At 38.6% G+C, this 17,039-nt stretch overlaps 1 protein-coding gene across 1 annotated transcript; it reads left to right on the top strand.

The window, feature by feature from the left end:
- The first annotated feature begins 4,033 nt into the window (after window positions 1–4,033).
- SIKE1 (suppressor of IKBKE 1) lies at window positions 4,034–16,528 on the top strand. The gene is made up of 5 exons (XM_005911075.3): window positions 4,034–4,283; window positions 4,518–4,623; window positions 5,591–5,733; window positions 7,079–7,192; window positions 9,050–16,528. Exons 1-5 carry the CDS (start codon window positions 4,125–4,127, stop codon window positions 9,149–9,151), a joined length of 624 nt encoding a protein of 207 aa, XP_005911137.2. The 5' UTR covers window positions 4,034–4,124; the 3' UTR covers window positions 9,152–16,528.
- Window positions 16,529–17,039: the final 511 nt, after the last annotated feature.

The raw sequence follows: 17,039 nt of genomic DNA on the forward strand, positions 1-17,039 counted from the left end.
TACAGCTAACTTGACGCTTCAGGATTTATAAATTTAACTACTGATCCAAAGACAAAAGGGACTGTAACACTGGAAAAGGTGATCATGGAAAGCAAAATTTTAGTTATCGTTGCCCTAGAATCTACTGGCAATACTTTATCCCAGAGTGTTTCCTACTAGTGATCTCTCTCATTTATCCCTCTGTTGGCCACAGAGTTGTAGAATGGCAGCTGTCCTCTCAAAATCAAGGGTTACTTTAGCATCATCTTTTCCTTTCAAAGCCATGAGCTCTCACTCTTTCTCAGACCCAGCCAGAGAAAAGTTGACCTCTACCTAGGGGCCATATTTTCTCCTTAAGGATGATTGATAGTGGGAACAAGGATTAAATTCAGGAAAGATATTCTGTTTCCCACCATGTTAAGTATGATATGGACCCTGGTTCCAGAAAATAAATCCAGAATAGTTGACAGTATAGTTTCCAAAGTCTGACTCGTTCAATCTTAACTAGGATCGTGTGTGGTTCACTGACTGTTCTACTCAGACACTGTTATGTCAGATGCAGTTCAGTTTCTTTTTACACACCTTTCCTCCAGGTAATAGTTAAAAGAATTTCAGACCTTCATGCTCCTGTTGTGGACTGTTTCTGAAGTTCTTATAAGGAAATACTTATACCAAAAACATTCACACTCCTAAAGAAAAATAATAATTATATTATGTCATAGAGAAGCATAAGACTGGAAATATCAAGAAAACTTTTAACTGTAGGCAGTTTTATTAAAAATGCAATATATGTGCAAAAGATACACATAATTCATTCAAACCCTAGTATTAAGTGATATACAGTATATGGATCTTAATACCTTTCTAAAGTATTAAGTTTTCTGAATCTCAGAAAACATCATGTCCCAAGGTTTTGAATAAGGAATTATGAACTTGTATAACCAAAAGCTGATTTAGGGAAAGTGGTCAAATCTGAAAAGAAAAATTTGTGCTCTCTAGATAACACTAAAGCTCTCTGATGCATACGGCATTGTTTAAAGGAAATCTAGGCTTCCTCGGTGACTCAGAAGGTAAAAGAATCTGCCTGCAAGTCAAGAGACCCAGGTTCAATCCCTGGGTCGGGAAGATCCCCTGGAGAAGGATCTTCTACCCACTCCGGTATTCTTGAGTGGAGAATTCCTTGGACAGAGTAGATTAGCAAGCCAAATAGTTCATGGGGTCACAAAGAGTCAGACACAACAGAGCAACTAATACTTCCACACTTTCACAGAGGAAATCTAACACACGGTAATTGTGAGGATTATATAACTTAATCACTATAAAGTCCTTAGAATAGTGACAGGTGCAGAGTAAGCACTTAATAAACATCAGTATTACTGTCGATACTGATAGCAATTATGATATAATTCTTTCTACAGACCAGGTGTTAGAGATGGTTATGATACTATGCTGTGTTGCTAAGTCACTTCAATATTGTCCGACTCTGTGGGACCCCGTGTTCCACCAAGCTCCTCTATCCATGGGATTCTCCAGGCAAGAATACTGGAATGGGTTGCCATGCCCTCCTCCAGGGCATCTTCTCGATCCAGGGATCCATACTGTGTTTCTAAAGTCTCCTGCATTGGCAGGCAGGCTCTTTACCACTAGCGTCACCTGGGAAGCCCTATAGAAGCATAAAGCAAGTATATCTTCCAAAATTTGATTTCCCAGGTCAGGAAAAAGTGGGGAAGTACAAGATCTAGACAGAGCAGAGAACAGTAACAGGAAAAACCTTCCACAGGATAGCACAATAAGAGGTAGAATTCAAAAGTGTTGATTAAGTACTTTTGTGCCTTTTGAATAGACCTAAAAAGTCTTCTTCCAGATTTCATTAGGAACAGATTGTATGAGTGTAGCAAAAAGAGAATTATAGAATTCCCCTAGATTGTCTCTCCTATGGGCCACCGACTGTTGTGTATACTTAGCACGCCACCTTTGCATAAGGCAAACGTCCTATAAGGCTGCGATTCAGATGGTGAGGGAAAGTGTAGGAGAGCACTATTTGCATGGGATTGTGGTTTTAGTAAAAGAATATACTAAAATATTGTTTGCAAGTCAGGAGTGCACTGCAACAGTGGGGTAAGTGGGCCAGCCGTATTATCTATAGGAGGTATGGTAGGCAGATTTTCTTCCAGAATATGCTGAGAATACAAAGGTAAAAAGTCAATTCTCCTCTCCAACCCCTTTCTCTGACCTCTCACTACTGCCATGGCACTCTTGCCCTTTCACTGGGTTCCTAATTCTGTTATTACCTTCAACTATTTATAAGAGTTTGAACTCTTTCTCCCATTAGAATATAAACTCCCTAAGGGTCAAGACCTTGTGTCATTCTCTGCTGTATTTCCAGACACTAAACAGTGCCTGAAACAAGACTTTTCAAAAATATTTACAGTAATAATCAATGGAAAAGAACAAAGCTTGACACACAAGCTTGTGATATAATAGCACAACTCATTGCTGTTCTAGTTAAATTTATTTTCAATTAATAATTGAGCTAAAATAGAAAAAAATAGGTAAGCAGACAATGACTCTACCTCACACCCATTAAAATGGCTATTGAAGAAAACATAAAATAACAAGTGTATGCAAAGATGTGAAGAAATTGAAACCCTTATGTACTGTTGGTAAAAATGTAAAATGATGCAGCCACTGTGGGAAACAGTTTGGTCATTCCTCAAAAATTTAAAAATAGAATTAACCATGTCCCCATTCCACTTCTGGATATACACTCAAAAGAATTTAAAGGAGGAATTCAAACAGATATTTATACATGTGTTCATAACAGCATTATTCACAACAGCAAAAAGATGAAGGCTCCCCAAGGGTCCATCAGTAGCTGTCATTGTTGAGTCATGTCCAACTCTTTGTGACCCCACAGATTGTAGCCCACCAGGCTCCTCTGTCCATGGGATTCTCCAAGCAAGAATAATGGAGTGGGTTGCCAGTTCCTCCTCCATGGGATCTTCCTGACCCAGGGACATAACATGAAGTCTCCTGCACTGGCAGGCAGATTCTTTACCGCTGAGCCACCATGGAAGCCTATACATATGCACACACATATATATGAATATTAGTCAGTCTTAACAAGAAAGGAATTTCTGCTTGCATGGATGAACCTTGAGGACATTATGCCAAGTGAAATAAGCCATTCACAAAAATGACAATTATGTTTTCTATGATTCCACTTGTATGAGGTATCTAATGTAGTTAAATTCATAGAGACAAAATAGAGGAGTGGCTGCCAAGGGCTGAGAGGAAGGCAGAATAAGGAGTTAAAGTCTAATGCTGTTGTGTTTAGTTGCTAAGTAGCTTTCCACTCTTTGTGACCCCATGGACTGCAGTACACCAGGCTTTCTAGTCCTTCACCATCTCCCAGAGTTTGCTCAAATTCATTGAATCAGTGAAGCTATTCAACCATCTTATCCTCTGTCACCCACTTCTCCTCCTGCCCTCAACCCTTCTGAGCATCAGAGTCTTTTTCAGTGAATCGGTTCTTAGCATCAGGTGGCCAAAGTACTTGAGCTTAGGCTTCATCATCAGTCCTTCCAATGAATAGTCAGGGCTGATTTCCTTTAGGACTGACTGATTTGATCTTGCAGTCCAAGAGACTGTTAAGACTTCAGTTTTGCAAAATGAGAAGAATTCTGCAGATGAATGGTAATGATGACTGCACAACAACTTGAATGTACTTAATACTATTGGTTAAGCTGATAAATTTAAAGCGTGTTTACCACATTAAAAGAAAAAAAATATTAAACGGTGATAAGAGCAATCCACATCAATCAAAACCAGTAGGAACAGGGGAAACTCAAGACTAGCCCAGCCTTAACACAACTTGACCACCAGGCAGTGGAAACAGGAAACCAAAGGCGTGGCAAGGGCAGGCCTCTGGGGCTCTTGCACAAGGCGAGGAAGCGGGGAAGCCACAGGTTAAAGACGGTCACCAGCCACCGAGGCTGCCACTGCGCAAGCGCATATCGCGGCTGCCGCCGAGGCTCCTTTTAAACGTACCCGGAAGTGACGTCTGTAAAGCTGAGACTCGCTTAGGGACGCGCTGAGTCCTTGGCACTGGTGAGCGGTGTTCTGACTGCGGTCCTGGGGCCGCTATGAGCTGCACCATCGAGAAGATTCTGACAGACGCTAAGACTCTACTGGAGAGGCTGAGGGAGCACGATGCGGCTGCCGAGTCACTAGTGGATCAGTCGGCGGCTCTGCACCGGCGGGTAGCCGCTATGCGGGAGGCGGGGACAGCGCTTCCGGACCAGGTCAGGCAGAGGGTACGGGCCCGTGCCCTCGGGTTCTGGACACTTGAGGGGGGGAGGATGAGGTAAAGTGGAAACTCGGCTTGGAGTTTTTTTCTGGTCCCAGAGGGTGGCTGTGAGACCTTTCTGTGGGGTCGGGGCTGCCAGTGCTGTCCTGGAGTTCTGCCTCCTTCCTCTTCAGTTGCATCTGCGGCTGTTATGTTTACGGCTCGATTAGTTTGTCTCTTGTTTGTCCAGTATCAAGAGGATGCATCCGATATAAAGGACATGTCCAAATACAAACCTCACATTCTGCTGTCCCAAGAGAATACACAGATTAGAGACTTGCAGCAGGAAAACAGAGGTTAGTCAGGCCTTTTTGTGTGTAATGATTTTCTCATATCCAGTAATATTTCAAAAGTTCTTGCAAAAAATGACAAGTCACAAAAGTGCACATGCTGTGGTGGTGATTTAGTCACTAAGTCGTGTCCGACTCTTGCGACCCCATGGACTGTAGCCTGCCAGGCTCCTCTGTCCATGGGATTCTCCAGGCAAGAATAATGGAGTGGGTTGCCATAGCCTATGATGACCCAGTAGCAGTAAAGTTTATTACATTACTCTTTTCAAGGTCATCTGACTGATTTTGTATTTAAACGCAGCTTATACAAGAGGTGCTTAGTAGAGTTGAATTATTATTGCATGGCCTGTTAGGTGTCTGGAGACTGAGGGTTGCATAATGGAAGAGTTAATATCCTCAAGGGCTTAAGATTTAATGTTTAAACATTAATTGAAATAAACTTTAAAGCTAAGATTGAAGAGATTTTTATGTTCTTATGCAAGGTGGAAGAGCTGAAGTTAATCCTCGGGTGTATATTCTTGGGCTTGGTGAATATATTGTTAATGATAGTAGTATGAATAGTTATTTGTATATAAATTTACAGAGGGCCTTCACATATATCATGCAATACATATATGTATTCTCATATGTTCATTTTGAAGTAGACAAGCCAGGTTTTTATTATTACAAGGCAGATAAGAAATAGGCTCAGAGAGGTTACATGATTTAAGAGTAGTAATCTAGTAATTCACAGAATTGAACTTAAACTCGTCTTCTGATGCCACATCCCATGTTGATTCTACCAGATTTTGCTGTTGCTGCCTGGAAAGATTTTTTTTTGCATAGACCATGATTGTTGAGTTTTGTGGACTTAAACACCAATTTACATCTTTGGGTTCATAATATTTCACACATGTCATAAAATCCAGCTGTTTGAGTTTGGCTTTAGGAGGTATTTCAGACATCACTGCCAAGTTATTTTGTTTTTTGATAGAGCTATGGGTTTCCTTGGAGGAACACCAGGATGCTTTGGAACTCATCATGAGCAAATACCGAAAACAGATGTTACAATTAATGGTTGCTAAAAAAGCAGCGGATGCTGAACCGGTCCTGAAAGCTCACCAGTCTCACTCTGCAGTAAGAAACTTTGATGGATAAATTCTAAATGAATTGAAATCTTGACGTTGTTTTAGATCATGTGCTTGCTTTTGAAGTAAGCTTGTTTTCCTTTCATGTTTACCACATTTGCTGTAGGTTTTAGTATAGCTTTGTAAAGATATGAGTAGAAAAAAGGGGGTAAAGGGCCTTTTATCTGAGTAAGACTCAAGTTCATCCCTCCACTAAGATCTCTCTTCAAGATGTTAATGAACACTTAGTTTTTCCACTGAACAATGTCAGTTAGCGTTAAAGTGAAAATGAAAATCATTCAGTCATGTCTGATTCTTTGGGACCCCATGGACTGTACAGTTCATGGAATTCTCCAGGCCAGAATACTGGGGTGGGTAATCTTTCCCTTTTCCAGGGGATCTTCCCAATCTAGGGATTGAACCCAGGTCTCCTGGCTTGCAGCCAGATTCTTTACCAGCTGAGCCACAAGGGAAGCTTGTTAGTATTAAAGGTATTCAGTAAATACTTGAGTTGTTATTATGGTACGTTTCACTAAATTGTAAGCTCCTTGCTTGTAAGGAGCGTGAATTATCTTTTATCCCTAACATAGTACTTGGCACATAGCAGGAGAGTCAGTATACATAGCATCATACTGTGTTGTTAGGAGAGAAAAGTACGGTTTAAAAAAAAAAAATGGCGTAGTTTCTATACTCTCATTGCTTATGGTTTAATTTGGGAGATGCAGTAATTATTCTTAAGTTTGTAGAGTGCTTTAGAGTTGTCTTTGTACGTTTGCATGTACTATATCATTTAATCCTAAATTAATAGATTGACACCTCACTATTTGCTGCAGTGGAATTTATGGAAGATAAGTTTCATCTTAGATTCCATTGAAAGCATTTTAATGAATTTAACTAAGTAAGGTCATAGGGAACAGGGATCTTTTAAATATGTGAATGACTTTCATCTGTGGTCCAAAGGAGAAAAACCTGATCCTTGAAGAAGACAGAATTTAGCGTATATGAAAAGCCTGCTAAGAGAGATGTCCAAAGATAGAATAAGGTACCTTGGAATGTGGCAAGCTTCCTGCCAATAAAAGTATTTAAATTTAAGTTAAACAGCCATTTAGAGATAGCATCCAATATCTAATGGATGATTGGACTAGAGTCAATCTTCTGAAAATGAATTATCTGTGAATATCACAAGATAAGTTTATTATGGCTTTACCTCTGAGGACTTAGATTGTAGTGAAATTACTATAACCTCTGTACCACAGATTAAATGAATTTTTAACATTATAATACACATGGTCTCATGACCTTCATATCTGCTAAAAAATGACTTTTTCACTTTCTTATTCTGAATATCTTCACAGGAAATTGAGAATCAGATTGACAGAATCTGTGAAATGGGAGAAGTGATGAGGAAAGCAGTTCAAATGGATGATGACCAATTTTGTAAGATTCAGGAAAAACTAGCGCAATTAGAGGTAAGATTGTTGCCATTTTAGGTTCATAATATCTTAGGGAGTTTTCAGTCTGAAAGGTATGCCATCATTGTATATCACTGCAGTGTATTGATGTTTCCTCTGTGGTCTGATTTAAAATTAAAACATCCTCCATACCCTTTTGAAGAAAGGAAATGTAATCAGAAGCAAACAATGAAAATGCTTATTGGCTAGAAATTGATATATCATACTGAGAGGGTAAAGGGAGTGGAAAGGACAGATTACATGTGAGCTAAAGTCCCTCATTTGCTGTAAAAAGAACTCAAATAGATACTGTTTAAACTTGATGATCAGGAAATAGCAGTACAAGACATATTATTTAGAATTATGGAAGTAAACACCTAAAGAAATAGATAAAAATATTAAAAGTGGTTGCCTTTGGGAAACAAAGCCAAGGGACTGCAGACTATTTTACAGGTCTTTTAGTCTTGATTTTTTTTTTTAATCAATTTTTAAAGTCTTGATTTTGTTTTAAAGCTGTTTTAATGTTTTGATTAAAATGGGAATAATTTACAAAGAAAGGCCTGGAGTGTTAGTGTGCCCATACAATTGTTAAAGAGAAACATTACAATAGATGATATGAATGTTACACTTATTACAAATTCTGCCATGGGCCCTTGGAAAATACCAGAGAGAAAAAGACAGGGTCCCTCCTCAGAGTCTAATGATAGCAATAAAACTACTAAATTTTTTTGGTATGAAATGGTGTGTAAATGCTAGGAGAGAGATACAGGGTATGTCTTGGTGAAACCTGAAAATGCTGTGGTTTACCAGAATTTCCTGCAGAGAATAAGGATGAAGAGTGCAAACTGCTGTATCTGGAAATCAAAGGGAGTGGCAAAGACCCAATTAGGATAGGAGTTAGTTAAAATGATAGAATGACCTTGTCTGTGCCATCCCTAATTTACTTCAGTTATGGAAACAGCCCTAAGGAAATGTGAGTCAAGTCTTACTTAATGCAGTAGAAAAAATGTGGGTATCAGATTAAAACCAGCAATACCACATGCAGGTTATCTGAATATGGGCAGGTTTTTGGACTTTTGGGAGCCAGTGTCCTCATCGCAAGAGAACACAGATGTAGACAATGGTGCCTCCCCTGCATACTGTATGAGATAATATATGTAAGACACCCATGTGGAACCTGGCTGTGTGCCCAGTAATTATTTTCCCCCTTTCCTTCCTTTCTCCAAAACTATAGGACATCTAGGAGAGAAGGTTAAGCAGAATGAAAATGTTATTAGGAATTTGAAAGACAGAAGAAACAATAGTGAAACTTGTGGGAACCATAAAGATTTTGACAAGCAGTGAATTCCTTTAGTGGAGCGGGACCCTGTTTTTTTCATGTGTAGTCTTAACACCTGGCATGTGGAAATTACTCAGTAAATGTTTTTTAACTGAATAAATAAGTAGAGTTTTAGGAACTTCTCAGTTCTTTTGTTTCTTTAAAACTTTTAAAAGTAAAATAATACACTTTCTTTTTTTTTTTTTTTTTTTTTGAGCGGGGTGGGAGGCTTTTATTTCACTGTGTGTGGGTGGAGGGGGCCTGGAGAGAGGGCAGCAGGCAGGGCAGGAGGGGCTGGAGGGTGGAAAGGGGCTGGGCAGGGGGAGGGCTGCCCCCAGGCCTGTTGGGAAGAGGATACTGGGACTGATCCCTGCTGGGACCTCACCCCGGGGATGGGGTGGGAATCGGGTCTGGAGCAATGAGGGCCCCCTAGCTCCGGGCTGGATGTGAGGTCAGGGCAAATAATATACTTTCTGTTTCAAGCCGCAAACAATGGGTTCTGATACAGTTTGACAGAATACCTGAAATGAACATACATTTTTTTTTTTTTTTTCCAGCTTGAAAATAAGGAACTTCGAGAATTATTGTCCATCAGCAGTGAGTCTCTTCAGGTCAGGAAGGAAAGCTCAGTGGACACTGCTTCCCAAGGCATCAAATAATTCAACTTCTGAATAATGCCTGGAGGTTGTTTATCAAGGAAGGAAGTTATTAACGCTATTCGAGTATTGTGCGTTCATTGTCTTGCCTCAGAATTGATTTAATGTTGATTAAATGTATCAAGTGGCAGTTTACAATTTGCAGTCGAAAGTGGCTGTCCACAAAATAGTTTTAAGGTGTGTTAGTAAAAGTACACACTGAGTTTCACTATTCCTTTCTGTAAGAGACTAATTTTCATTTCTGGGACTGTGATTTATATAAACTGTGTTTTCAGTTCATTTTTGTTCTTTCATATCTCTGAAACTTATAGCATTTTGTTATAAGCCAGCAGTTTTATTTTATATCAGATTATAAATTGCAATTCTAAAAAATCTTAAACATTATCTTTTTAAGTCTATGTAGCATAAAGCTGGATTTTTTTCCATTTGAGAAAAATACAACTCCACAGAAGTTGATTGGCAGATTCTCTAATTTGTAACATAGATTCTCTAATTTGTAACATCATTCACCTTTTATGAAATTTTAAGTCTCTCTGGTGCTAAGAGTTGGCACCTTATGGCCTGGTGTCTTTACTCTTGAGAGAACCTATTGCTAGTCCCCATAAAATATACTTGAAAGTAAGTCAACTGTTTTTGTCCAGTGATAGTATATTCATCATATTGTTCAAAGAATGTTTAAAAATTTGTCCTGTGTATGTGTGTGCACATACATGTGCTTAGTTCAGATGCTGAAAGTAAATTTTATTTATTCTGTTTGATATTATTAGTCAATTCTTCAGTTTTGTCCTACTTGGAAATCTTCAACTTGGATAGTTTATCCAGTGTGAAGAATATATAATAGGTTTATTCACATCATAGTTAAAGGTACTACATTCTACAGTTTAATTTATATATAACTTGTAATTAAGAACCATCACTTGTTTGGATGTCTTTCATCACTGGTACTAGTAGTTGGCTTCTTTTTTAGATCCACTTTTCACAAGGAAGCAAAGTTTTATCACTTAATGAGAGTTTATTTCATGTCTAAAAGCTGTGTTGAGAGTCTAATGCTAAGTGATCAGCTAGGCTCACTCATCATTTCATTCCCCCATCTCAGTTTATTCATATTTCAAATGTATAAATTACTCATGTAATACTATCAATTTAGGTTTACCCCCAAATAATTGAAATAATGAATGCTAAATCTGTCAATATTTCCCAATTACCCTAAGCATTATACTGCATGGGACAGACACATCATTAGAAAGATTTTTGTTAGTGCTTTGAGTGGTGTAAACTTTCTTTTGTAACGCCATAAAGAATTAACACCAATTAAAACAACAGAATTTATCCAAGATATCTTAAAAGCATCTGATCCCAGTAATACTAACAGACTTTGCCTACAATGGTAGGCTGTAACGAAATTGGTATATGTCATTTTTTAATTTGTCAAATTTCTATTCAGAGTCTTGTAAACAATTTGAAAAACATTTCCACCCAAAGTGTGGATGTTCTTATCTCATTTCCTAAGAGTATGTAAATTTTTAGTCTGATCATTTGCCTTGAAGTGTTTGTCCTAAGTACCACCGTGTCCCACAGTTCCATTCAGGAGGCAGAAATATGCCATTTGTTAGCTGCCATGGCCAATTTTTGGTGAAAATGATAAATCAAATGACCCACTAAAATATAACATAGTGTCCCTTTATCTGCTCTATGTCCCTTTAGAGATGTTTGTAGAGTTCCTTACATCTCAGATATCAGGATAAATCTAAATGCTGACTTTTCCTTTGGCAAATCAAAAACTTGAAGCTTGAGTCTCAACAGCTCTCAAGATCCTATATAATATAGAGCCTAGCTGGTGTTAATACTATGAAAATAGTGTGTAGTTAAAGAGGAGAAAGAATGTTCTTGACTTTGGTTTGTGTATGAAAGTTTACTTTGCAGTTGATGAAGGAACTTGACTGGTTTCCAAATTTTAGTACAAACTTACCTTTTCTAATAAAAATCTCATTTTGAGAATAACAGCTAATATAACTCAGTAATGAGTCAACTTATTAGAAAGTGCAAAGGTTTATTTTTCACTTATATAGCAAACTGTCAATTAGGGCTTTTCATAAATACATCCTAATTATCACATTATAGTTAGTATAACCAAAAATAGTTATTTCTGAAATGGTGTTAGAGATGTCCTCATAGTTAGAAATCGTAAGTTACATGATTACAAGTCAAAATGTAAAATTAAAACAGTTTGGAAGTATCTTGAAAATTAAGTATTATTGATACCTACCTTTATTGTGTGTTAGTCATTAGTTATGTCTGACTCTTTGTGACCCCATTGACTGTAGCCCGCCAAGCTCCTCTGTCCGTGAACTTTTATTAGTATCATATGCATAATTTGATTCAACACTGAAAGTCTGTTTCAGTGTTCCTCAAAATGTGGTTCACTGACCTAAAATAAAAGTTGGGGGATGGAATCTAGGAATTTGTATTTTAATAATCATCCCAGATAACTTCTAAGGACATTAGTTTGAGAATGTCAAACTACTTGACAAAAAAATTGAGTGTTTTCAAAGAAAAATCTGGTAGAGGAGGCAAATGTGATAAATAAAAGGATATATTGAGTTCAAAGGAGGAACTATTTACAACTTGAGAATCCTGTAGAGACAAAATAATGCTGAATGCTGAAGAAACTGAAATTGAATAGTTCTATAAGACCTACAAGACCTTCTAGGACTAACACCCAAAAAAGATGTCCTTTTCATTATAGGAGACTGGAATGCAAAAGTAGGAAGTCAAGAAATACCTGGAGTAACAGGCAAATCTGGTCTTGGAGTACAGAATGAAGTAGAGCAAAGGCTACTAGAGTTTCACCAAGAGAACGCACTAGTCATAGCAAATGCCCTCTTCCAACAACACAAGAGAAGACTCTACACATGGACATCACCAGATGGTCAATACTGAAATCAGCTTGATTATATTCTTTGTACCAAAGATGGAGAAGTTCTATACAGTCAGCAAAAACAAGACTGGGAGCCAACTGTGGCTCAGACCATGAACTCCTTATTGCCAAATTCAGACTTAAGTTGAAGAAAATAGGGAAAACCACTAGACCATTCAGGTATGACATAAATCAAATCCCTTATGACTATACATTGAAAGTGAGAAATCGATTCAAGGGATTAGATCTGATAAGAGTGCCTGAAGAAATATGGATGGAGGTTCATGACATTGTACAGAAGGCAGGGATCAAGACCATCCCCAAGAAAAAGAAAGGCAAAATAGTTGTCTGAGGAGGCCTTACAAATAGCTGTGAAAAGAAGAGAAGTGAGAGGCAAGGGAGTAAAGGAAAGATACACCCATTTGAATGCAGAGTTCCAAAGAATAGCAAGGAGAGAGAAGAAAGCCTTCCTCAGTGATCAGTGCAGAGAAATGGAGGAAAACAATCCAATGGGAAAGACTAGAGATCTCTTCAAGAAAATTAGAGATACCAAGGGAACATTTCATGCAAAATGGACACAATAAAGGACAGAAATGATACGGACCTAACAGAAGCAGAAGATATTAAGAAGAGATGGCAAGAATACACAGAAGAATTATTTTTAAAAAGATCTTCATGACCCAGATAATCACAATGATATGATCACTCACCTAGAGCCAGACATCCTGGAATGCGAAGTCAAGTGAGCCTTAGGAAGCATGACTACAACAAAGCTAATGGAGGTGATAGAATTCTAGTTGAGCTGTTTCAAATCCTAAAAGATGATGCTGTGAAAGTGCTGCACTCAGTATACCAGCAAATTTGGAAAACTCAGCAGTGACCGCAGGACTGGAAAATGTCAGTTTTCATTCCAATCCCAAAGAAAAGCAATGCCAAAGAATATTCAAACTACTGCACAATGCACTCATATCAAACGCTAGTAAAGTAATGCTCAAAATTCTCCAAGCCTGGCTTCAACAGTACGTGAACCGTGAACTTCCAGATGTTCAAGCTGGATTTAGAAAAGGCAGAGGAACCAGAGATCAAATTTCCAACATCTGTTGGATCATTGAAAAAGCAAGAAAGTTCCAGAAAAATATCTACTTTGGCTTTATTGACTATGCCAAAGCCTTTGATTACATGGATCACAACAAACTGTGGAAAATTCTCCAAGAGATGGAAATACCAGACCACCTGACCTACCTCTTGAGAAATCTGTATGCAGGTCAGGAAGCAACAGTTAGAACTGGACATGGAACAACAGACTGGTTCCAAATAGGAAAAGGAGTACATCAAGACTGTATATTGTCACCCTGCTTATTTAACTTATATGCAGAGTACAACACGAGAAACACTGGGCTGGAGAAAGCACCAGCTGGAATCAAGATTGCCGGGATAAATATCAATAACCTCAGATATGCAGATGACACCACCCTTATGGCAGAAAATGAAGAATAACTAAAGAGCCTCTTGATAAAAGTGAAAGAGGAGAGTGGAAAAAGTTGGCTTAAAACTCAACATTCAGAAAATGAAGATCATGGCATCTGGTCCCATCACTTCATGGCAAATAGATGGGGAAACAGTGACAGACTATATTTTTGGGGGCTCCAAAATCACTGCAGATGGTGATTGCAGCCATGAAATTAAAAGACGCTTACTCCTTGGAAGTAAAGTTATGACCAACCTAGACGGCATGTTAAAAAGCAGAGACATTACTTTGCCAACAAAGCTCCATCTAGTCAAAGCTATGGTTTTTCCAGTAGTCATGTATGGATGTGAGAGACGGACTATAAAGAAAGCTGAGTGCTGAAGAATTGATGCTTTTGAACTGTGGTGCTGGAGAAGACTCTTGAGAGTCCCTTGGACTGCAAGGAGATCAAACCAGTCCATCCTAAAGGAAATCAGTCCTGAGTATTCATTGGAAGGACTGATGTTGTAGCTGAAACTCCAATACTTTGGCCACCTGATGCAAAGAACTGAATCATTGGAAAAGACCTGGATGCTGGGAAAGACGGAGAAGGCAATGGCAACCCACTCCAGTACTCTTGCCTGGAAAATCCCATGGACGGAGGAGCCTGGTAGGCTGTAGTCCATGGGGTCACAAAGAGTCGGATACTTACTGAGCGACTTCACTTTCACTTTCATGCATTGGAGAAGGAAATGGCAACCCACTCCAGTGTTCTTGCCTGGAGAATCCCAGGGACGGCGGAGCCTGGTGGGCTGCCATCTGTGGGGTCGCACAGAGTCGGACACGACTGAAGCGACTTAGCAGCAGCAGCAGTTGGGAAAGATTGAAGGCAGGAGGAGAAAGGGACGACAGAGGATGGGATGTTTGGATGGCATCACTGACTTAATGGACATGAGTTTGAGAAAACTCCAGTTGTTGATGGACAGGGAGGCCTGTCGTGCTGCAGTCCATGGGGTCGCAAAGAGACGCAACTGAGCGCCTGAACTGAACTGAGAGACAAAAATAAGTAGAAGAACTAGAAAGCTGGGTCCTTTCTAGTTATTGTAAAATCTCCGTTTCCAGTTGTACTTCATTTTACAGATACGCAGGTACACAAGGAGGTTATTCTAACAGAAACCAAGATTCAAATGCAGATTTGAAACATTGTTAACCATTAAGATTCCTTTACACGCCAAATACTCTTCAGAATTCAAGTGGTTCTTGATAAGCAAAATCTACTTTTATTAACAGTGCAAAAGAAACACCACAGCCCACATATTAGAAAATATCATGAATTTAATCATTGAAGCCTGGAGAAGGAAATAGCAACCCACTACATTACCCTTGCCTGGAAAATTCCATGGATGGAGGAGCCTGGTGGGCTATAGTCCATGGGGTCGCAAAGAGTCAGACATGACTGAGCAACTTCACTTTCACTTTCAGTAATGAGACCTAATTGTCATCTGTTTTCCAGTGTGTGCGTGCAACTGAAAGGAACAGTGTTTAATCAGTGCTTAGCAATACTAACTACATACAGGAAATGTGTGGTTCTGTCTTTCAAATCTGCCTCATTAGCATGTTTTTCATCTTTCATGCTATTTTCATGTTGCAGGAAGGTTGCTGCTGTGCCAGAAGTCATGTCCATGTTTGAAAGCAGGAAAAAAAGGAGGGGGGAAATAGCCTATGCCAGCCAAACCTATTCTCCTTTATGAGGAAAAGCAAAGCTTCCCCAGAAATCCAGAGTTTCCTTTGTCTTATTTGCCTGACCTGTTAAATTGTTAACTTCTAACAGCAAAAGAGGCTGGGTACATGGCTGCCCCAGATAAAATCAGTATTCTGTTAGGAAAGAGTATTAAGAAAGCAGCTAACGACAGTCTTTACACTGAATAGTTTTTAACCATTGTGTTGATGTTGAATGGCCAAGGAATGGGCTGCAGAAGATACCTGTCATCTCTCTTCTGGCTGCCCATTATCCTAACTCATACTATAGTTAGGGAACCTATCACCTAATGAGGCAGGACCTTACTCCTTCCTGACAAATTTTAAAGTGTCAGATACTTGTTTTCCCAGCCTCTTTGCAGCCAGGGAAGACACCTCTGCCTTAAAAGTTCGTGATAGAAAGAGGGAGAGCTGTGCAGACGTCTTTGAGTAAAGGCAGTGATATACAACACCGGCTTCTCCATCCAGCTCCACAGGAAGCAATAAAAAAATAGCTGCACTAACAACACTCAGTATCCAGTGTCAGCAAAGCCCATGGTGTAAGCTGCAGTGTCTGCCCGCAGTGGAGACGGTGGGGTCTTCACTGAAGCTATTATCTGAAGTGATTATAGAGGTTGTAGAGCCTCTAAATCTGGTTTTCAGGGTATCCAGAGATCCTGAGGGTTACTTATTAGCTTTTACTAATGTCACTTTTTGTTAAAATTAACCTGAATTGACTATAATTAAGACTGGAACCCTGACTGACAAAATAAGCATAGTTTAAAAAGCAACCTTTTGAATATAAATTTTGTCCACACTTGATGCATAATTTTACACTTAATGTTTTAATGTAATTTTTTACTTACAAAAGGATGTGACATGCATATAAATTATCAAGCATAATAATTCATCTCCTAATTTAGGAAATAGAACATTACCCATTTGTTACATTTATTTATTTGAGCTCCTCTCCTGTCTCTATCCCTCTGCTCTGTCTTTTTAATAGTTTTGTCACATGAAGAAAGACCTGAAACATGTATCTCACCCTGAAGTGACATTTTTAGTTTCATTCCTTTTTGAGCTTTATGAAAGTGGTATCAGACTGTATAGTAGCCTATGGGGATTTTATTTTTTTCACTCTTCATTATGTTTCTAAGATTCATGGTATTGTGTATAGTTGTCATTCATTTTCATTGATGTATAAGAGTTAATCATGTGACTACAGTATATTTTGAAGGGGTACATACATATAAAATAAAATTGTACATTTTTTAAAAAATCCTTGATACTGTCTCCTACTTTATAATTCTCCTTCCATATACCTTATTGATATTATACACATTTCACTATAAGCAAATATATTTCATATTCTGTAGTTATTTCACTTGCAGTTGTCTCATGTCAACTTTCAAGGTGAATTACAGAGTATTATTCACTAATATGCATAGTGGAAAGCAGATGATGCTTTTTTTCTGTCGCTCTTCAAGAATGCTAAAGAGGAGGTGGAACCTTCAGAGCTTCGATGAACTACAGTTCACATTTTGTCTAGCCTCTTAGAAATGTGTTTTTTTATGTTACTGATCATAAGATTTATTTTTATTTCATACTTTAATATCTCTGAAATTGGGATATGTCTTATACATGTAGGGGTTGTGGTCTAGTTGATTCTAAGCAAGGAAAATTGATTTGCATTTCTGGTGGCATGACTGGACAAAGGCAAGTTCTTGATAGTTCAGTCAACAAACTAAGCTATTTGAAAAAGGAATGGAGGGTTAGCTGTCTTTTGTGAA

Source organism: Bos mutus, chromosome 3, assembly GCF_027580195.1.
Source record: "Bos mutus isolate GX-2022 chromosome 3, NWIPB_WYAK_1.1, whole genome shotgun sequence".
NCBI classification, from domain to species: domain Eukaryota; kingdom Metazoa; phylum Chordata; class Mammalia; order Artiodactyla; family Bovidae; genus Bos; species Bos mutus.

Bases quoted from the DNA above. Each gene is read 5' to 3' on its own strand.
- SIKE1 (XM_005911075.3), top strand. From the start codon at position 4,125: ATGAGCTGCACCATCGAGAAGATTCTGACAGACGCTAAGACTCTACTG. The intron at 4,284-4,517 runs GTCAGGCAGAGG...TTGTTTGTCCAG, and splicing joins GGACAGCGCTTCCGGACCAG to TATCAAGAGGATGCATCCGA. The intron at 7,193-9,049 runs GTAAGATTGTTG...TTTTTTTTCCAG, and splicing joins AAAAACTAGCGCAATTAGAG to CTTGAAAATAAGGAACTTCG.